Source organism: Coffea arabica, chromosome 10c, assembly GCF_036785885.1.
Source record: "Coffea arabica cultivar ET-39 chromosome 10c, Coffea Arabica ET-39 HiFi, whole genome shotgun sequence".
NCBI lineage: Eukaryota > Viridiplantae > Streptophyta > Magnoliopsida > Gentianales > Rubiaceae > Coffea > Coffea arabica.
In genome coordinates, this window is record NC_092329.1 from 7,991,489 (window position 1) to 8,012,452 (window position 20,964).

General features: G+C 35.4%; 3 protein-coding genes across 3 annotated transcripts; all 3 read left to right on the top strand.

The window, feature by feature from the left end:
* The first annotated feature begins 6,033 nt into the window (after window positions 1–6,033).
* Window positions 6,034–10,505, top strand: LOC113713738 (probable glucan 1,3-beta-glucosidase A). The gene is made up of 8 exons (XM_027237525.2): window positions 6,034–6,257; window positions 6,453–6,572; window positions 6,688–6,885; window positions 8,307–8,465; window positions 8,569–8,738; window positions 9,389–9,544; window positions 9,664–10,016; window positions 10,130–10,505. Exons 1-8 carry the CDS (start codon window positions 6,063–6,065, stop codon window positions 10,309–10,311), a joined length of 1,533 nt encoding a protein of 510 aa, XP_027093326.1. The 5' UTR covers window positions 6,034–6,062; the 3' UTR covers window positions 10,312–10,505.
* Window positions 10,506–11,781: 1,276 nt separating this feature from the next.
* Window positions 11,782–15,023, top strand: LOC113713739 (probable glucan 1,3-beta-glucosidase A). The gene is made up of 8 exons (XM_027237526.2): window positions 11,782–11,955; window positions 12,088–12,216; window positions 12,330–12,530; window positions 13,197–13,358; window positions 13,546–13,715; window positions 13,937–14,092; window positions 14,200–14,552; window positions 14,793–15,023. Exons 1-8 carry the CDS (start codon window positions 11,782–11,784, stop codon window positions 14,972–14,974), a joined length of 1,527 nt encoding a protein of 508 aa, XP_027093327.1. The 3' UTR covers window positions 14,975–15,023.
* A 1,397-nt stretch (window positions 15,024–16,420) lies between these two features.
* LOC113713846 (probable glucan 1,3-beta-glucosidase A) lies at window positions 16,421–19,786 on the top strand. The gene is made up of 8 exons (XM_072068308.1): window positions 16,421–16,608; window positions 16,812–16,931; window positions 17,067–17,264; window positions 17,593–17,751; window positions 17,856–18,025; window positions 18,210–18,359; window positions 18,746–19,101; window positions 19,440–19,786. The coding sequence occupies exons 1-8, from the start codon at window positions 16,438–16,440 to the stop codon at window positions 19,622–19,624; spliced, it is 1,509 nt and encodes a 502-aa protein (XP_071924409.1). The 5' UTR covers window positions 16,421–16,437; the 3' UTR covers window positions 19,625–19,786.
* The last annotated feature ends 1,178 nt before the right edge of the window (window positions 19,787–20,964 follow it).

The following is a 20,964-nucleotide window of genomic DNA, read 5'->3' on the forward strand; positions in this document are numbered from 1 at the left end:
CTTCTGTCAGACTCGATAATTTACCAGGTGCTTCTTTCTCTGGATTATTTATTCGGGCTCTCCTTTGGGTCCAGCAACTTCCATTTCCATTCACTCCCAATGCATCATTAGCCCAAATATGTCGGGCTTCCATTGGGTATATACTATGGGCCAATCCTCCAAATTTACTTCGTCTTGTGGCTTTTTACCTCGTTTGGTAGACATTGCACAAGTAATCGGGTTCAGTTGTTGAGCCTAGTGGAGTATGACCCATAATCAACTTGAATTAATTTGTTAAAGAAAAAAAAAACACACATTATTTGTGGTTGAATTCAATTGCAAATTTGCAATTACTCAATGTAAGAGGGGCAAATTGACTGATTACGGCGGGGGGGCTATCATCCTCGAAAGTACGAGTATCAAGTTTACCCATCCCACATCAGAAGATTGTGGGCTATTTATCCTAGGTTTAAGGTTTTCAGGCTTCTCGACCAGTTACCAATTGGCTGGACGTGGAAGTTTGGTGAGTCCCCTTAAATTGCTTAGGCCAGTCTTTTCCGTTAACTCTTTGAGCGTTTCTAATCTAATTATCTGCCTATCTTTGAAAAAAAGAAACCATTTATTTGGTGAGGGTGTGCTCGGCGGGGGAGGGGGAGGTTGGGTCACCATCCCACATCAGAAGATTGTGGGGTATTTATCCTGGGTTTAAGGTCTCCAGGCTTCTCGACCAGTTACTAATTAGCTGGACGTGGAAGTTTGGTGGGTCCCCTTAGATTGCTTAGGCCAGTCTTTCCGTTAACTCTCTGAACGTTTCTAATCTAATTATCTGCCTATCTTTGAAAAAAAACGAGTATCAAGTTTACCAAAACCCAAACTGCTTCGTGGAGCAATACCTGATTACTTTAGATGGCGAATTCTTGACGATCCTTGACCTTAATATTGCAAAGGGGCAGCACTCAGATTTTAGTTAGTAATCTTTTTTTTTTCTTTTGCTTAAAAATGGAAATATAATTTCTGTTCTATGTTTGGTTTACTTGAAAATTTATTCTTTGGAGAAAAGAGTTCTTAGAATTATAGATTTGGGTCTGATAAAAACTTCCTTCACATTATCTTTTTTATTTTCTTTGTATCTTTTACTTTTCCAAACACCTAATAGTCAATCAACTTTAGGAAGATAGGACAAAAATGATATGAGCATCCAAATGAGATCTTTATTCCTAGGGTTTCAATGTTCCTTGTTTTTCAAGTGAAGCTTTAAATCAAGACATTAAAGATTATTGGTGATGAATCTGCCGTTCCTAGTTCAAGAAGATTAAGATGCGGATCAAAGGTTGCTATTTGGAGTCATTTGTTTGCATTTATTTTAGTGATTGTTTTAGTTGGTTATGTTATAAGTCAAATTTGGCCAGCAATATAAGTATATTTGTAGGCCGTTAGTTTAGTAATTAGTCATTTGTCGAAGTCTTTAGTTGTTCGGAAAAATTGTTATTTGCTTGTTTCCTAGAGTGACATTATGACTTTAAGTGTCGGCCAGCTCAAGGAAAACATAAGTCCGCGACTTTTCTTTAGTTTTTCCTAGTTTAATTAGGTTTTTGCATCTTGTAAACCCTACATAAGGGTCAACATTTATTCTAAAAATAATCAATCGAAATTTCTAGCAAATTGAGAGTTTTTCTCTTGGTTTCTTAGAAGCGTCTCCTTGAATACCTTAGAACAAGTCTTGAGTGTTCAAATCGGCTTATTAATTCAAAGAATGCATTTGAATTGTAGCGTTTTCTATCTTCAACTTTAGGTCTTTAATACGAGTTATTCACGGGTTGAAATTATATCAATACGTTCATAACTCCTAAAATTAATTGAGTTTGAGCTTTTTTCCACTACAAACTTTGGTATCGTTCGTCTAGATCCTATGACTAGTTGAACTACGGGTTTCGTCTACCGACAGAGTTTGTATCACAAATATTTAAGTAGGCCTTGCACGGAGAGATCACCTTTAAAACCCAATGCAGTGCTTATTGACTAAGCTTTCTTGGAGCTCCTACTGCAACAGATTTGCAAGCATTTCAAAATTCTGAGGAAGTACTACGAAGATGAGAGGCATTAATGTCGATCATAGATAATTAGAGGTGTCAAAATGGATGAATTTGGATAGGTTTGAACGAGTCATAATTGGGTAATAATATAATTAGGTCAACCAATTTATACTTAGTTTAGAAATGGGTATAAGTATACCTAATTATCCATTTATGACTCACTTGAAATTCTATTTATTTTTTATTTTATTTTTTTACATGTTGTTTAACAAAAAATAATAATATTTATTGTCATTAGATTAGTAAAAAATTCAAATTTATCTGCTTAACACTACTAAAAATTGAGTTTAAATGTATAATATTTTTACATGAGTATAAATAGATGAGACGAGCCAACCTACTACTCATCAATTAAATTGGTTTAATTAGATACTGATTTAAACCAATTTAAAGTTTACTGCATATCTAAATTTACTTATTAGTGGATGGGTTTGGGCGGGTCAATATAATTGGTTGTCAACTTGTGATTAACATCTCTATATATAATCACAGGGTGGAAGACGTTTAATTTTTCTTTTTTTTTTAAAAAAAAAAGAGAAGAAATAAAAAGAAAAAGAGGAAGCACATATAACTCGATATGCGTTCAGATGAACTTGATACATGTATTAAGGCCAAAACGAAAAAAGAAAACAAAGTAAAAACCCTTAATTTGTTAATTGGGTCAATTGCGTTTATATCAGGATTTGAATACTATTGAAGGGCGTTGTCTATTTTATTTCTTAAAACGCCATCGATACTTGACTGAACTGTCCAATCCAATACGTTTTCAAAACCTGGAATTGAAGTCACACATGAGCTCAAAAAATAATTGGATTACAGAGGCAATGGCGACTTTTGACTCATTTTTAAGTGCTTTTTTATTTATTTATTTTTGACAGAAAAGTACTTGCATTGCATTACTTCAAACTTGCAATATCTCTTCTTAAAAGCAGAATAACTACAATACGTACTAACATCATCACACTTTACAATATTTTAATTATTTTAGTATTAAAATACTTAGTGAAAAACCGATTCGAAAACAATTTTTTTATTTTGTGAAAAACCAATTTTATATAATATTTTAATTACATCAAAGAAATATTTAGTGAAAAACCAATTTTTTACCTGATTTGATCGATGTCATTGGTTCTTGATCGGGTTTGATCAATTCATTTGACAACCTGAATTAAATATAGAACCAAACTAAAGCCATGAACCGATCCAATCCAATTTTTAAAACGTTGCATCTCAGAAATATCCTTAGCAAATGAGATGTGAGAGTGGGATCATGTTATTTTAAGTGCTTGGGAGGGCTAATTTGGCTGTTACTTTTCTTCCTAGATTTGGCTGCAATGTATTTAATGAAACATTTGCCCTAAAAGTCGGATGTCTAAAAGTCGGATGGTATTTAGATTGATATGAAGTGCGAAAGAACTGTTGCGAACTACTCTTTTTCCGTGATTCATTCCCCTAATTTGTCTTTAAGACATCAATTTCATTTGCCGGTAAACAATTTAAGTAAAAGGAGAGATAGATCATAGATGGCAATCTCCTGAAGTTATATTATTTCTGCATGCACCAGGGACAGAAACTATTGATGTTGATTAATTTTTCACTCTCTAATGCTTCTGTTTTCTGATTCAATCTACAAAAATTGCTTCCTTCAGGGCTTTGATCATCAATTCATTTACTATTATCTAAACTTATACTATTAATGGTGAATGCACAATGAACTCCCAGTTGCAAGCTTCTTGTTATGACTAGCATTTGAATCTCAACTCATACTAATACCAATAAAGATACTATACTTCATGAAAGGGGAACCAGAATGTTTAACTAAGAGTGCAGCATATGTTGTTAGTAGTTTGTCACTGATTTATGTATTTGGAGATTTTATCACTATACATTTTATTTAACTTAATAAGATAGTTACTTAAAATCTATAAGTTGATTTTTTTTTCTTTTCTTTTTCTCTTTTAATGTAAGTGAGAAGTTTCAAATTTGAGGATCTCTGCTTTTGTCATTGTATCTCTTCATAAAAGAGAAGTTTATCAGATTTGTGACTCTTATCAAAAGAGACATGTCACGTTTCTCCTCATTAGTGTCTGAAGAGAGTCTATAAAATCCCATTCACTATGTTATTAATAAATACTTTTCATATACTTGTTTGAGAGAGTTTTATTAAGGCTTTGTTATATTTTGAAGGTATCAAATACCGTTAGAAAAGTGAGATCACGCCTTAAAGCTATTAGTGAGCTAACAGATATATAGAAGAAGAAGAAGAAGAAGAAGAAAGGAGGTACCGTGAGACGCAGGGGAAAGTACATTAATTGTGGGAATACTCTAATATCACGTCCCGCAAATTATGGACCTATTTGAAAATAAAATTTTCTTTAAAATGACCCAATTACTGCCCTTAAATTTATTTGGACCACAAGCAATTGGCCTTGAATATCAACGAAATATAATCTAGCTATACTATTTTGTGGCTCTGAAAACTTTTATGATAGGCTGATAAGAATTAATGCAAGGATCTATTAGGAGTTTAATCGAAATGAGTTCAGCTCAAGGAGTGCATTTTTTCAAACTTGATTCGAGCTTATCGAGAAAGTCAAGTTAAAATTTGAGCTTGATAATATTTTGGCTTGCTTGAACTTGTCCAACTCTAGAAGTTGAGATTGAATTTCACAAGCTTGGCTTACTGAGCTTCTCAATGGGCCAATCATTATGGGACCTCCAATTCAAGCTCAATTGAACTCTCATTCGCTTAATCAAAAGAAAAGTTTCTTTTAAATGACCTGATTACTGCCCTTAAATTTATCTAGACCAAAAGCGATTGACCTTGAATGTCGACGGAATACAATGGCTATACCATTTTGCGGCTCTGAAAACTTTTTTGATGGACTAATAAGAATGCAAGGATCTATTAGAGGTGTAATTAAGTAGAGTCGAAATGAGTTGAACTCAAAGAGTACATATTTTGGAATTTGATTTTCGAGCTTATCGAGTTTTTAAAAGTCAGCTTGATAATATTTTGGCTTGCTTTAACTTGTCCAAATCTACTACAATTTGCTTAATCAAGTGAATCGATTTTGAGTGACTTAAATTGAAAATTTGTATTTTCCTGAGTAAGGAATACAACATGTGTGTGTGTAAAGCTTGGTTTAGTTTGACAGCTTTCAAGCATCATGCATATATGCACAACATTTAATCTATTCAAGCTGCTCGACCTCAGTTCAAGATTTAACTAAACAAGCTTGCGAATAAATTATTTGATCTAAATTAGTTTAGACACCTAAATCCTAGCAATTGTCACAATTTAAAAAATCGAACTAAGTAGTCTATCCACAACTGCATAACACTCTCTTAGTTTCTTTCGTAATTAGGGTTAATTACCCTTCAACTATGCCCAAATTTTTATTTTGGTCCCTGAACTTTAAAATGGGACATTTTAGTTCTTAAATATAAAATATGAACAGTTTTAGTCCTTAAAATATAAAATTTATTTTATTTTAATTCTTAAAATATAAAATTTGTCCTACTTACATATAAAATACGTCCAACTTTCGCCAATGATTTTCTTTTAGTGGAACGAGTTTTATAATATAGGGAGCAAAGCGTTCAATTTTGGAATTTAGGAACTAAAGTAAAATCCCGGTATAATTGAAATGTGCAAAATGGAAGTAACCCATAATTTAGGAACATAATTGGCCGGTAAATTTAGGATAGACTATCCTCAATGCCTGCGATTAAGAAAATGTCAACTCTTTGGAGGTTGATCATATTCCAAATTCATTAAGGTTGACTATACACCCCGCCGGACAATCCTCGGCGGTGGTCAAAGTTTCTAGAGCTTTGACTGTAAGTGCCATCTAATCGTCTTGCAGACTTGCACCACGCCAACAAGGGCGAGGCGTACACATAACTATATATATAAGAGCATACTTTGATTTGAGAACACAACAGATTAGGCTAGTTGGCATACCATTAGTAGTCAAGAAAGCTGAAATGGCCGCCTTACAATATAGCCAAATAGTCACCTTCTTCCTCCTCTTTTGTTTCTTCATATCAGTTTCTCATGGGAGGGTTCCCCCAGCTGGAGCTGACTTTCGAGTTAAAGCTGTTAATCTCGGAGGTTGGCTGGTCACAGAAGGCTGGATCAAACCATCCCTTTTCGACGGCATTCCCAACAAAGATTTTTTGGTAGGAATTCAAACTCACACAGGCACACGGTTTTATGTGTTCTTCCATTCCATCAGCATTTTTAGTCGTTAATGCCCATTTGAGCGGCCTTTTTTTTTCTTCCTCCTAATTGTTAGTTTCTCTAGATGATCATTTATCATGTCGATTTCCTGACATTACTATTGCTCTTACAAACTTTTGATGGTTCTTTTCTAGGATGGAACCGGGTTACAGTTCAAGTCAGTAGCGGTTGGAAAGTATCTCGCAGCAGAAACAGGTGGAGGTACAATCGTAGTTGCAAACAGAACATCTGCTTCTGGATGGGAAACGTTCAAAGTATGTAACCATTTACTTACATATTAGCTTCATTATTTGATAAAAAACATTTTGATAACGATATCTAATGTGGTGGTGTATCTTCTGATTGTACAAAAATTGGCTTTTTGGATAGTTGTGGAGGATTAACGAGACCACATTTAATTTCCGGGTTTTTAACAAACAATTCGTGGGATTAGACAAGGCCGGCAATGGAATTAATATCGTAGCCGTTGCAAGTACACCAGGAATATGGGAGACATTTCAGATCGTCAGAAAATCGGATGATGTAAACCGTGTCCGGATTCAAGCATCAAATGGATTTTTCTTGCAGGTCTGTGCTGGAATCTTATCTTTTTCAATCAATACAAGAGGTCAATTGTAGACTTATGACAGCTACTATTACATCGCAGAAGCATTTATTTATTTATTAAGCATGCATTTATAGTTGTTGCTTACAATCATTACTTTGCTTAACGTGGCGTTGTTGCTCATAATCATTACTTTCCTTAACACTATATATCAGATTATTAGTCAGCTAAAAAAATTTTTTTTTTTGTCCCTTGGCGTATATCAGTCAAGCTTGTTCTTCTAAATTATGGACAAAGCTGCAATTCTAGGTTATCCATAGCCTGTATTTTGTCATTAGCATGTCCTTGGAGATTAAGGCGTGCACGAGTGGAAAGGGTAATGTAGAATAAGAATATAAGCTTTATCTCAAGGAATAAGATATAATAACAATTAAGAATGAGTCCCTAGTGATCAGACGATTATCCAAGACTCTCAACCAACCATATTTTTAACTTGTGTCGAGCTGTCCATAAATTAGGAATCTGTTTATATCTTGTGTTTGCTTTTTTGAAAAAAAAAAAAAGAATCATTCGTGTTTGCAGTACAAGAGGAATTCAGTTGTTTATCATCCCATAACATGAAAGAAAAGAGATAAAATATGTACAACATATGCTGCATAACTTTCTTGGCTTGCTGTAATGGCGTATCAGTATGTGGTTCCGTGAATATCTTTTTCCATACACGACATAAAATTGAAATCTCTTCAATATTCCGTTCGTCACCAGAAAAATGTTAGTTGTTCTAAGAGTCACACGTCAGTTTTTATTTTATTTTTGTCCAACCGCAACATCTACTCTACACCTACTTTGATTTTAACGGAGGGATACTCAACTGAACTAATTGATAAATCGATAGAAACTGAACAACCATCGAACTCGTATGAATGTTGGAGAAATCAAATGTAGTGACCTAACTAATAATAAAAGACAAGATTTAAATCCCAACCTCCCACCTACCCGAGAATTAAAAAGTCTTCGGCAGTGGTATGTCAATTTTTAATTGAAATCGATGTTTTTGCATGTGAAAACATGCCTCTATTCCTTCGGGAAAAAAAAAAACCATGCCTCTAGAATAGCGGCTAGTGCTTTAGACTTTGTAGGATTTTTTGAAGTGGCGTGCTGGTGCTGGATACATTAATGGATCACTACCTCGTTGATAATATGCCATTTACTTGGTCAAAAGATTGTTTAAACTCAAAAACATCTCATGCCACCTCTTAATCTACTTTAGTTTGATTAGACTTAATCTTTCAGTAAAAACTCCTGTGCTTGTGGGTGCGCCGTTTTTGCACGGTCATAAACTATTAATTACTTAGGCGTGAAAAATGACTTTTCTTAGTATGTTATTTCACACTTTTTTTTTGGGGTCATGTTCTATGCTAATTGAATCCTGTTAAATTTGTAGGTAAAGACAGAGGAACTTGTTACTGCTGATTTTCAAGGAAATGGCACATGGGCAGACGATGATCCCTCAGTTTTCTTGATTACATCCGCTGGAGGATACCAGGGTGAATTTCAAGTAACCAACGGCTATGGCCCAGTCAAGGCACCACTAGTCATGGGGGTAAATTTTGTAACATCAAATAAATTTCTTATTGCTTTTTTAACTGAGACGACGAACCAATAATTTTGTGCTTTTGGCTGTTTATTCATGTTTATCATAATAGGAACACTGGAGGACATTTATAGTGGAGGATGACTTCAAATTCGTAGCAGGGAATGGATTGAATGCTGTGAGAATTCCAGTTGGGTGGTGGATTGCCTGTGGCCCCAATCCCCCTAAACCTTTTGTGGCTGGAGCCTTGCGCGCCTTAGACAACGCCTTCTTCTGGGCTCGGTATGTAAACATTCTTATTAGTTTTATCTTCTAGATTATACAATTGAAGATACACCCAATTCTAAGTCTTGGGATAATAATTCATCTACAAGATAACACTAGACTTTGATTTCTATTAAGGACGAATTACTAATACTGAGAAGCAACTTATGGTGTGACATATACTTCCTAAAGGAGGCTAATATGATTTTGGAAAAATAATCATGCTACTATTTTTTACAGATATTCTAATCCACAATGTCAATTTTAAATGTTTTCATATTCTTTAGAAGCTCGGAGGTAAGGCAAAATGTTTCGCCACAGCACAAATTTTAGCTCCACGGCATAATCCTTTTGAAATAACAATTATGCCCTTCGCTATTCGGACGTTCTATTTTATTTTGAAAGGGTAAAATTAACATTTTACAAACAGTATGCTTTCGAACTGAAGTTGGTGTCACTGCAGCATCATTAGCCCAAACGTAATATGACACTAGAAATTATTAAAGTGTAAGGGATTATATGCAGAAGATCTTAACGAAATTTGAAGAATTTAGATAAAACAACTGTCTATAGTCCAAAATCTATGACTATGAGGTTATTGCCACTCAATACAAGTACGACTATTCCCCTAGGTAAGTAAGAATTAAGCGAGACTTGTTTACTTGCAGGAAATATGGCCTTAACGTCATAATTGATCTACATGCCGCACCGGGCTCTCAAAATCCCTGGGAACACAGTGGCACTAGAGATGGTTCTCAAGAATGGGGATTGACCGAGGACAGCATTAACCAGACAGTGGCCGTCATAGACTTCCTAACTGCTAGGTAAATCACTACCTCAATAATCCAAGATTCTTTTTTTTTTTTGTCCCCCTTAATTTTTGCTATGTTATTAAATATGTTGTTTTTTGGTTTTTTCCCTTTTTCCACACAAAAATTTCTAGATATGCAAAGAGCCCAAGTCTATTAGCAGTTGAGCTACTGAATGAGCCTCTTTCACCGGGGGTTTCTCTGGACACCCTTTCCAAGTACTATAAGGCTGGTTATGATGCAGTCCGCAGGCACTCTTCCACTGCTTATGTAATATTGTCCAACCGATTAGGCCCTGCTGATAGCACGGAGCTGATTCCTTTCGCCAGCGGGGTCACAAGATCTGTTATTGATGTTCATTACTACAATCTTTTTTCCGATGTATACAGCAATTTGACTGTTCAACAGAACATTGATATTATACAAACCAATAGGACAGCTCAATTGGCCAGAATCACATCAGCAAATGGACCTCTTGTTTTTGTTGGTATGCCACTAATAATAATATATTGCTCCAGGAATTCACCAAATTTCAAATTCAGTATTACTATTAAATTGGTAGCTGAATTGGTATTTCTACTTTTGACTTGCTTTTTTCAGGTGAATGGGTAGCTGAATGGGAAGTTAGTGGCGCCGCTAAAGAAGATTACCAAAGGTTTGCAGCAGCACAATTACAAGTGTATGGGCGAGCAACATTTGGATGGGCTTATTGGACTCTTAAAAATGTTGTTAACCACTGGAGTTTGGAGTGGATGATCAAAAATGGTTACATCAAGCTTTAAGCTCTTACCAATTTCTCCTTTATTTATTTATTGGGCTCTATTTGCCAAAGCATACATGCAGCCATAGTTACATCTTGAATTTCCACTCAAAGGAAGCAAGAAAGAATTATGTAGACATTTCTTTGGGAGTATTGTTGAATACATGTGAAGAATTGTAACCCTTCAAAGTTATTTAATTTACCTTTGAACAGGAATTTCCATTGTCAATTGGATTTGTTTTTCCAACTTTGCTTAGTAACGTTGGCCTGTTTGAATTCTACAATAAGAAGTGAAGAAAGGACTTGGTATTCTGCCTAGTTTTTGTAATAGATTATTACTTTAAGCATACCTAGTTTATAAGGTATTCAATTGTCGACCAGACTTTAATTGCCATCGAGACAAAGGAAACAACATTCCATTAAGAGGTGTTTGGTAAGTGGGTTTTAAAAAAAGGGAATGAAATTCAATTTTAATCATACTAATACAAAAGGTTTTGCTTAAGGTCAATTAGAATTAATTAATGGGTTTCATAAATCTTTTTTGATGGATTTAAATAGTAGGATTCACTTATCCATTTATTTTTTATTACTAAAATTCATTACTGTGAAATTACCAAACATTTTATGGATTTTTGTTTAAACTCATTGCTATTCCCCAATTTATCATACCTATAGTACGTGATAGTAATTTTGGAATTTGATCTAAACGGCTTCTTAGTTTCTTTTGCTTATTATACAAAGAACTTAATTGGGTAAAACCACGATAGAGTACTGTTTGTTCTCAATGCATTAAAAATATTATGATCCACCACACAACTTTTCTATATAAAAAAAAAAAATTAAGGCTCATATAAATTTACCACCTTGATACCATTCTGTTCCAATAAGACATCAGTCAAATAATTAAAGACCAATGCGAGAAATTTATGTTGGATGCTTCATATACGGATTGGATGATGTTGGGTCAATCCTATGAAAGCAGCGAAGTATCGGCAGGAGAAGCAGCACTGCCATAGCTGTTGCGCCTGCTCCAGCTCCTACCTTAGACTTGCTTACAGGTTGGCTACCAGCAGACTAGTTTGATCCAACATCTGTGGAGCCTTGACCCAGGAACCTTCTAAACTAGTTAAACTAGCTACTGGCTTCTCGCCGCTTCGGACAAAAAAAGGAAAGAAAGAGCTAGGGAGATAGAGGTGCGGCAGCATTTTCGGCTGAGATTTATTAGGATGAGCTGTCATGAATCAAACAAGAATTAATTGGATAAGTTCCCTCACATAAATTTCAAAAAAGTCATGAATGGTTGTGAACAAATCCTTATCGGCAGTCAAAAGTTTCTAGAGTGTGAGTGAGAGCCATCTGATCATCAAATCCCGTCCCCTGTTCGGGACGAGGAGTGCTATATATAGATGTACATTTTGATTAGAGAACCCCAACACATTGGGCTTTAGCTTGCAAAGTAAAATTAAACTACAAGTCAAGAAAGTTCAAATTAATGGCTACTATAAAATGTTTCTTCATCCTTCTTTCTTGCTTCTTTTCAATTTCAAATGGAAGGGTCCCCCCAGCTGAGTTTCGAGTTAAAGCTGTAAATCTTGGAGGTTGGCTGGTCACAGAAGGCTGGATCAAACCATCCCTTTTCGACGGCATTCATAACAAAGATCTCTTGGTATATACATGCATATGTAGATATTAGTTATTATTTTTGCCAACCTTTTGTCTATGTTGATCGATCATGCTCTCCACATACCTAGGAATTGTCCATGCGACCTCAATTTTCTTTGTCCTAAATGATTCTTAGGATGGAACCGGGATCCAATTCAAGTCAGCAAAGTCTGGAAAATATCTTTCGGCGGAAACATTTAAAATAGGCGGAAGTGCCAAAATCGTTGCCAAGAAAACATCTGCTGCTGAATGGGAAACATTTAAAGTACGTAACCATGCACCGGTACCTTCTAATGAGCTTCATAATTTGATAAACAATTTTTTGGCAATATATGCTGACATTCAACGTGGTGTTTTTTTCCTGGACACTGTGAAAAGTTGTGGAGAGTCGATTCGAGCAATTATAATTTTCGGGCTGCCAACACTCAATTCGTGGCACTTGGCTTGGACGGCAAGCAATTTCAATCACTAATAACCGTGGCAAAAGATCCAACTATTTGGGAGACGTTTGAGATTATCAGAAAAGCTGATGATTTAAACCGTGTCCGAATTAAAGGACCAAATGGATTTTTCTGGCAGGTTTGTGTTGGAAATTTTCTTTTTCTATCAAGAGAATAGGTCAATCATAGATCCATAGCTAGTTTACATATTATTTACAATCCTTCTTTTGCCTCCCCCTTTTTTGTTGTTGAATTATGCATTTTAAGTAGTACAAGAACCTCATAGAAGCATGCATTTTTGTTTGTTGCTTGCAATTATCACTTTCCTAACTTGGCCATAGCAGTCAAGGCTATTCTTCTAATTAAATCACAATTGAAGCAGCAAGTCTTTTGGTTATTCATAGTTCTCGTCATCATTTTCTTGGAAACTAAGATGTGCATGAGAGTGAAAGGATTATTATTATTTTTTTTTTTTACCATTTTAGTGTTTTGGACTTTGAAGGATTTTTTTTTTTTTTGAAATTTGTTACTGTTGCTGGACACATATATACACCATTAACTCAATGTTTTCTTTTTCTTGAGGACCTAACTCATTGATTTTCGATTCATTTGGTTAAAAGAAATCAGCTCGCCATTGCATTTAACCTGTTAATTGCTCTTTAGTTTGACATAAAATAAAAAGAAGTTACTTGAGTTTGGTTAGACTTAAACACCAATAAAGCAATCCAGCGTTTGTGGAACTTTTTTGCATGATCATGCATGAACAAGAAGCAGCATTGCTAATTCAATCTTATAAAATTTGTAGGTAAAATCAGAGGGGGCTGTTACTGCTGATTGGGATCGATTCAATACTACATGGGGAGACGATGATCCCTCAGTTTTCTTGATCACAACTGTGGGAGGATACCAGGGTGAATACCAAGTGACCAACGGATATGGTCCACTCACAGCACCACAAGTGATGAAGGTAAGTTTGGAAAATCCCATCAAAATTCAAGAGTTAGTTTTCAGATTTTCCAGCTTCTCATTAATTTGTAATCATATTACATTTAATTATCCCGCATTTAATTTCATTGTTTAAACTTAATATAATAAAAATCCACGTCTCCCTTTCTTTATCACCCAGACACATTCACAAATTTCATGTGTTACAGGAACACTGGAATACTTATATCGTGGAGAATGACTTCAAATTCATAGCAGAGAATGGATTGAATGCTGTGAGAATCCCAGTTGGGTGGTGGATAGCCAGTGACCCCAACCCCCCTAAGCCTTTTGTTGGTGGATCCTTGCAGGCCTTAGACAACGCCTTCTTGTGGGCTCAGTACGTATACTTTCTTTGTTTCGTTCTTCTACATGGCATAATTGAAGACAAACTCAATTCTTTAGGGTCTAGAGAAACGAAAACATCCTTCACATTTACTATATTTCTTCACATAATAAGATTATAATGTGCTTTCTAAGAATGAAGAACTTCAAGAGAGGTTTTTGGCATTTAAAAACCTATATTTATCTAGAGTAATTTGGGAGGAACGTTACTTGCAGGAAATATGGCCTTAAGGTTATAATTGACCTACATGCTGCACCGGGTTCACAGAATGGTATGGAACACAGTGCCACCAGAGATGGTTCTCTAGAATGGGGGCTGACTGATGAAAGCATTCAACAAACAGTAGCCGTCATCGACTTCCTAGCTGCCAGGCAAACCCCAACCTAAATAATTTTGTCAATTTTTTCATAGATTTATGTTGCTGGTGTTGTACTTGATTTTTTTTCTCATTTCTTCTTTCCAACACAATCTTGTATAGGTATGCAAAGAACCCAAGCCTGTTAGCAGTTGAACTGCTGAATGAGCCTCTTGCACCGGGTGTTGCTTTGGACACCCTCACCCGCTACTATAGGGATGCTTATGATGCTGTCCGGAAGCACTCATCCACTGCTTACGTAATTCTGTCCAACCGACTTGGCCCTGCTGATCACACTGAGTTGTTTGCCCTCGCCAGCGTGCTCACCAAACCAGTTATTGACGTCCATTACTACAATCTCTTCTCTACCATCTTCACTAATATGACTGTTCAACAACACATCGATTATGTCAAAACCAATCGGACAGCTGAATTGGCCAGTATCACATCACCAAATGGACCTAAAATCTTTGTGGGTAAGCAACTACTAGCAATAATTTTAGCGACGTGAAATTTGCTTAAAAGAATATATTAATCTTTTCTACTGACAGTGTATACATTATTATCAAAAGTAAATGCGTGTCTCTCATATGCAAATCTGCTGGTGTATTTTCTTTAGATATACCAAACATTATACCTAAAAGAATTTACCAAAATTGCAGGATAAAAATTACAACTGAATTGATATTTTCAATTTTTACTTGTTTGACTTTTAGGTGAATGGGTAGCTGAATGGGATGTCAAGGGTGCAACAAGACAGGATTACCAAGCATTTGCGAGAGCCCAATTGCATGCGTTTGAGAAAGCAACATTTGGATGGGCTTATTGGACTCTCAAGAACGTGAATGAACACTGGAGTTTGGAATGGATGATCAACAATGGCTACCTCAAGGCTTGAGCTAGTTGAGCAGCAATGTGGCTACTACTCCCCGTTTTTGTCTTATTTTGTTGTGCTCTATTTTATGTATTGGTGGCAATATCTACCTAAGAGCGTAAATTACATCTTGAATAATTTTATGTGATTGTAACTATTTGCGTAAATAAAGATAAAGAATTGTGACCCTTTCCAAGTTTTTTCATTGACTTCTCATGTTCTCTTGCAATTTTACAATGGATTTCCACAATTAATTAAAATTCTTTTTCCATCTGATAACAAATAGAGATAATTGGCACCAGATAATTGATATTCTAAAATAAATCAATGCGTTCAAAAATTAAGAATCAAGGAAAAAAAAATGCTTTATACCTGCCCCGTTTAAAGATTAGAAGAAAATTTAAAAAAATGCTTTATAGATGCCTCGTTTTTAGCCTAGACTTTTGCAAGGGAGACGAAGGGAAAGAGGAAGAGGAATTTAAAAAAGAAAGAGATGCGCCTAGGCAATTTCGGTGTGAACTGAAGCAAAGGAAGAGAATCGATGCTTGAAATCCCAATTTTGACCCATCATTTCATGCAGTTGACCAGGTCAATCACCAGCCTGTCACGTCCGACAAAAAGTGGTAGCATGCATTTGACTACGTAAATCACCAGCTAATCGCCTCCGACAAAATTTTGGAAATATAATATTTATTGAGTTCATAATTCATGATAAAAGAGTCAAAGTTTTGTCTTTTATTTTTTTAAGTTACTAGAAGAAACTCAGCAATCCTGAGTTGTGTACAAAGAGTACTTTTGAGTTTAAAACCCTACTCTTCTTACATTGATTAATAATGCTTACCAAAAACCAAAAATGCCTTTTTATCACATAAAAGTATTTTTTTTGAACAAAAACATTGCACCCTCAAACAGGCTCAGATATGGATGCATTTATTTTTAAAAAAGAAAAGTTAAAAGTTGTTAGAAGAGACGTAAACCACAACAAAAATTAATATGTGAAAATATTAAATCGGTAAAATCCAACTTAATCATTAATGTCCTATCAATCTATTCAATTAGATCTTTCACATAGGAAATAAAGAACAATTTAATTGAAAACTTATACTTTTATATACATACTAGTTGTGAAAACTGCGTAAGGCATTTATGTAGTATGAATAATTTAATAAAAAAAAATCTCTTAATAATTAATATATTCATATTACTCTGCAAGAAATTTACCCGTATTTTAAATTGTTAAAAAAATGTTGCACATCAATGTGCACGGACAACCCACGGAGGCAGAAAATTTGAAGTCCGCTCTCTCGGACAACCCACGGAGGCTACAGTTTGTGGGAAACCTGGAAATAACGCGTACCAATTTGGGACTTGGAACCTTTTTTTTTATTGACTTGGTTACAGGTCTTACACGGATGTATTGGGACTTTGCTGTATAAAATCTTGCCAACTTTTTGTTTGTTCTTCAGAAAATGGCGAACAATCTTGAAATGAAGAAACTAGTTGCCATCTCTTGCTTGTCATGGCTATTCTTGGTTTCTTGTAGCGCTGTTGCAGGCCAAGATGTGCCATTCAAAGCAGCAAATTTAGGTGGTTGGCTGGTAGCTGAGGGATGGATGACTCCAGACCTCTTTGATGGCATTCCCAATAAAGACCTCCTGGTACACTACACCAATTTAATTTCTCTCCATAAACTCTGCCTTTGGTGACTTGTCAAATTGTTACAAATCAAAATAACTTCCCTTTTATGGTATGAAACTGGTGGCAGTAATATCATTCTTGGACAATTTCAAGTTTCTATACAGTAATATCTTATGGAACATTAATTACACATTGGAATTGCATGATTCTTACGTTCATCTAGGATGGAACACAAGTGCAACTGAAGTCGACAATGCTCAACAAGTATCTGACAGCAGAGAACGGTGGTGGATCAAATTTAGTTGCTAACCGCGATAGTGCCTCTGGCTGGGAAACTTTCTGGGTGGGTAGTTCTATGACGTCCCCTGATCGTCTATTATGAAGAATTTCTGGTGTTAACTCTGCGTATATACACTTCATTCGTGCTGAAATATGCCTTTTTTTTTATTCTGTTTCTTATACTTCTATGCACATGCAGTTATGGAGGATTAATGAGAATACCTTCAACCTCAGGGTGTTCAATAAGCAGTTTGTGGGACTGGACAATCAAGGTCAGGGAAAGAATATAAATGCAATATCTACTACACCTGGAAATGCTGAAACGTTTCAGATTGTAAGGAAACAAGATGATCCATCCAGAATACGCCTTAGAGCCTCGAACGGGCTCTTTGTTCAGGTATATTTTGCTCTTTATTCTGAAACGGTACTACTAGCTTTTTTCTCAGTCAGAAGTAACATATCATTTGCAGATTGTTCATAAAAAGGAAAAGGTACCTGCCATACGATTTTCAAATCATTTGAGAAGGGAAAATTGATTTATCTGATTCTGGTTCGAAAAATGGATGTAACCCTACTTATTTTTACCATATAGGACCCTGAAATGGACTAGTTAGAGACATATATGATTGGAATGTATTAACTAGCAACATTATGCAAGCCAATGCAAGCCAAAGTGGTTTTACTGAGTTTTTCTGACTTCTATTTGGCTATTTGCCTTGTGAAAGGCTCCCAGTGGATCCTCAGTGGTGGCAGATTATGGAGACACTTCAGATTGGGGGGATCAAAATCCATGTGTTTTCCAATTGAATATTGTCAACACATTAAGGGGCGAATACCAACTTACAAACGGATATGGGCGGGATAAAGCTCCTCAAGTGTTGAAGGTAAAACTAGTAACACACCTAATCTAATTTAATGGGGATTTGGCCATATATATCAACTTACGAAGAAATCATTTGCACTAAAAAAAAAAAAATTCAAACTGCAGGATCACTGGAATAATTACATTGTGGAAGACGATTTCAAGTTTATGTCCGATAATGGTCTGAATGCTGTTAGAATTCCAGTTGGGTGGTGGATCCAGTATGATCAGACACCACCAGCACCATTTGTTGGAGGTTCCTTACAAGCGTTAGACAATGCTTTCTCATGGGCACAGTAAGCAGCCTTAGAAGAAAATCACGCTTAAACATTGTTCATTTGACTTGAGTATATGGAGCGAACAATGAAATCTTAGTACACAAAAACTCAGAACTGAATGCTGAACAGTTAACATGTTGTATAGGTACTATTTGTTATTAATCCACTCATTACTGATTTTTCCGGGTAACTATTGTCACAGGAAGTACAATATGAAGGTGATAGTGGACCTCCATGCAGTTCCAGGATCACAAAATGGGAATGAGCATAGTGGAACTAGAGATGGATTTGCAGAATGGGGAGATTCTTATGTACAGAGAACTGTGGAAGTCATAGACTTCCTTGCAAAAAGGTTATCCAAAGAATTCCCCTTTCACATCATATTAATTTCATCATTCTAAAATTTTCATGGAAAAATGTTCTCTGCATCTGCACAGACCACAGTATCCAAGATCTAGATGTCCTTTTTGTAGCCGAATTTTAATCCACTAAGGGAGGAATATGGACTTGCATTTCTAGCTGATACATTAGTTTCCTCTACTTCCTGTTATAAAATCTGAATCTCAGACATGGTTCTTGATGCATCAAAAGCACTTAAACCAAGTTTCCATCCATGCTAATCTGGTACAGTAACGTAATAGTATCAGGTATCCAGAGATCCCTAGTTCCTCAAGGTGTGACCTTCGAGAAATGTTTTATGTCTATGACCTGTTGCTTGATAGATGCTTGTATTTTCAGGTATGCTAATCGTCCAAGTCTTGGAGCGATAGAGTTAATGAACGAACCTAATGCAGCAATTGTCCAATTTTCTGCTTTAAGCGACTACTACAAGAAAGGTTATGACGCTGTAAGGAAGTATACTTCCACAGCTTATGTCATATTGTCAGCTAGATTGGGAGATGCTTCCGACAAGGAGTTCCTTTCTCTTGCTGGTGGCCTTGATCGCTCCGTCATAGACGTTCATTACTATAACCTCTTTTCAGACCAGTTCAACAACATGGATGAACAACAGAATATTGATTATATTCGCAATGATAGGGCTGCACAACTGCAGGAAGTGACTCAAAGCAATGGTCGTCCTTTAAGCTTTGTTGGTAAGTCATATTACCGCAGCCAATACTCCACTTCAAAGATGTTGCCATGAGAAATGGATTGATGGTTTTGGTCTTCCAAATTTCTGCTCTGCTTTAGTAAGGTGTGGGATTGAAAAGATCGTTTGAACTCCCAAGTTTTGGATATTGCATCAAGATGTTACTTAATTTGACAACATAAATAGGGAGTATGTTGAAAAAGTATGACATAACAAAACTACTCGAGAATTACATGATTTTTTTTACAATCGCAAGGTTCAAATTTCTTACCTTTCTTGTGTGAATCACAAATTTCAGAGTTTCTAGTGAACTAGACTTTGATATTTAACCAAAACCTGCAGGGGAATGGACAGCAGCAATGGCAAAAGACAATCAAGACATGGAAGCCTACAGGAGATATGCACAAGCTCAGCTAGATGTTTATGGAAAAGCCACATTTGGGTGGGCTTACTGGTCATACAAATGCGAACCCTGTGGGATGTGGAGCCTTCAACGCATGATTCTAAGAGGCCTTATTAAACTGTAATACCGATGAAGATGATCCCTTGGCTCCAATCCACCCAAGCCCCTGGAGCCTAATATACTCTTTGCCCATATTTATGTTCGCTTTAAATTTTGTCAAAGCTGAAGGCCCAATAACTATATAAACACATTCACGTCGCTAAATGTATGTGGATGGTTTCTTTAAGAGAGATTTGCAGTTCAAATGTTTAATATCCGATTCATGGACCATCGGCCCACATACTAAATTTTTCTAGGGGAAGGGCTACCACTGTAGCTTGATACGGCTCCTTCGAGCGTCGCTCATGCGTTTGAAAAAAAAAAAAAGAATTGCAGTTTTGATCTCAAATGTTTGGGGTATGAATGCCTTTAATCGTTTAAGTTTGGATGAAAGCAAATGTAATTTTAAATGTTTAAATTTCTGTACACATTCAGTTCTAATGACTGATTTTTTTTTCCAATTATTACTGGAATCAAATCACATGCAAACTAATTTTTTAAAAAATTAAAAATTGATAAAATATTGTTAGTCATAATCTATAATAAAAAATGATTCATTACTCACATGCTAATTACAAATGTAATTAATATTTAACCTAATTTTTTATGTCAACTAATTTTTCGTATTTCTAGGCTAAATACTAATTACCCACCTGATAGGCATGCGAGTAGACATGTCAATTGGTACGTTTTGGATTGGATCCCTTTGATCCAAATCCAGATCTATTAAATTTAAGTTGGACCCAAACCCAAACTCTTATGGGTCTACAAAAATAAGTCCAAACTCAAACCCTTTTAGATTTGGGTACCTAATGGGTACCCGTTGTATTTTTCTAAATACACTAAAGTAAACATGTACTAAAAATATATATATTTCAAAAAATGTAAACACCATCCAATTTTTATTTTCCAATAACAAAATTAATATCTAAGAAGTTGAATGCAATATTATGAACTCAAAAAATAACTATTATCGATTGTTTCAATTTATATTTAAAACTTCAACTGTATCTACGTCCAATCATTCATTTATTTGCCTTTACTTTTTCTCCTTTTTTCTGAAAAAGTTTGTACTAATTATAATGACAACTAGAATTAACTTCAAAAAAGAAAACAATCATGAAGTCTTGCTCTATTTGATCCAATGACCATAGAATATTATAATATTTTATAAATTTACTAATTAATATATATTAATTATATATACATGGGTCTGAGTAGGGTCTAGTATAGATTTAGATTTGGATATGAACCATAGAAAATCAAATCATACCCAGACCCATAACTCTTTTATAGGGTTTGAGTCTAGATAAAGTTTGAATTTGAGAAATTAAATCTAAACCCTATCCAAGTACATTGGGTCTA

Excerpts from the sequence above, each read along its gene's own strand:
- LOC113713738 (XM_027237525.2), top strand. The coding sequence starts at position 6,063 with ATGGCCGCCTTACAATATAGCCAAATAGTCACCTTCTTCCTCCTCTTT. Across the intron at positions 8,739-9,388 it reads AACGCCTTCTTCTGGGCTCG|GAAATATGGCCTTAACGTCA; the intron begins GTATGTAAACAT and ends GTTTACTTGCAG. Across the intron at positions 10,017-10,129 it reads TGGACCTCTTGTTTTTGTTG|GTGAATGGGTAGCTGAATGG; the intron begins GTATGCCACTAA and ends TGCTTTTTTCAG.
- LOC113713739 (XM_027237526.2), top strand. The coding sequence starts at position 11,782 with ATGGCTACTATAAAATGTTTCTTCATCCTTCTTTCTTGCTTCTTTTCA. Across the intron at positions 14,093-14,199 it reads ATCGACTTCCTAGCTGCCAG|GTATGCAAAGAACCCAAGCC; the intron begins GCAAACCCCAAC and ends AATCTTGTATAG. Across the intron at positions 14,553-14,792 it reads TGGACCTAAAATCTTTGTGG|GTGAATGGGTAGCTGAATGG; the intron begins GTAAGCAACTAC and ends TTTGACTTTTAG.
- LOC113713846 (XM_072068308.1), top strand. The coding sequence starts at position 16,438 with ATGAAGAAACTAGTTGCCATCTCTTGCTTGTCATGGCTATTCTTGGTT. Across the intron at positions 18,026-18,209 it reads AATGCTTTCTCATGGGCACA|GAAGTACAATATGAAGGTGA; the intron begins GTAAGCAGCCTT and ends CTATTGTCACAG. Across the intron at positions 18,360-18,745 it reads ATAGACTTCCTTGCAAAAAG|GTATGCTAATCGTCCAAGTC; the intron begins GTTATCCAAAGA and ends TTGTATTTTCAG.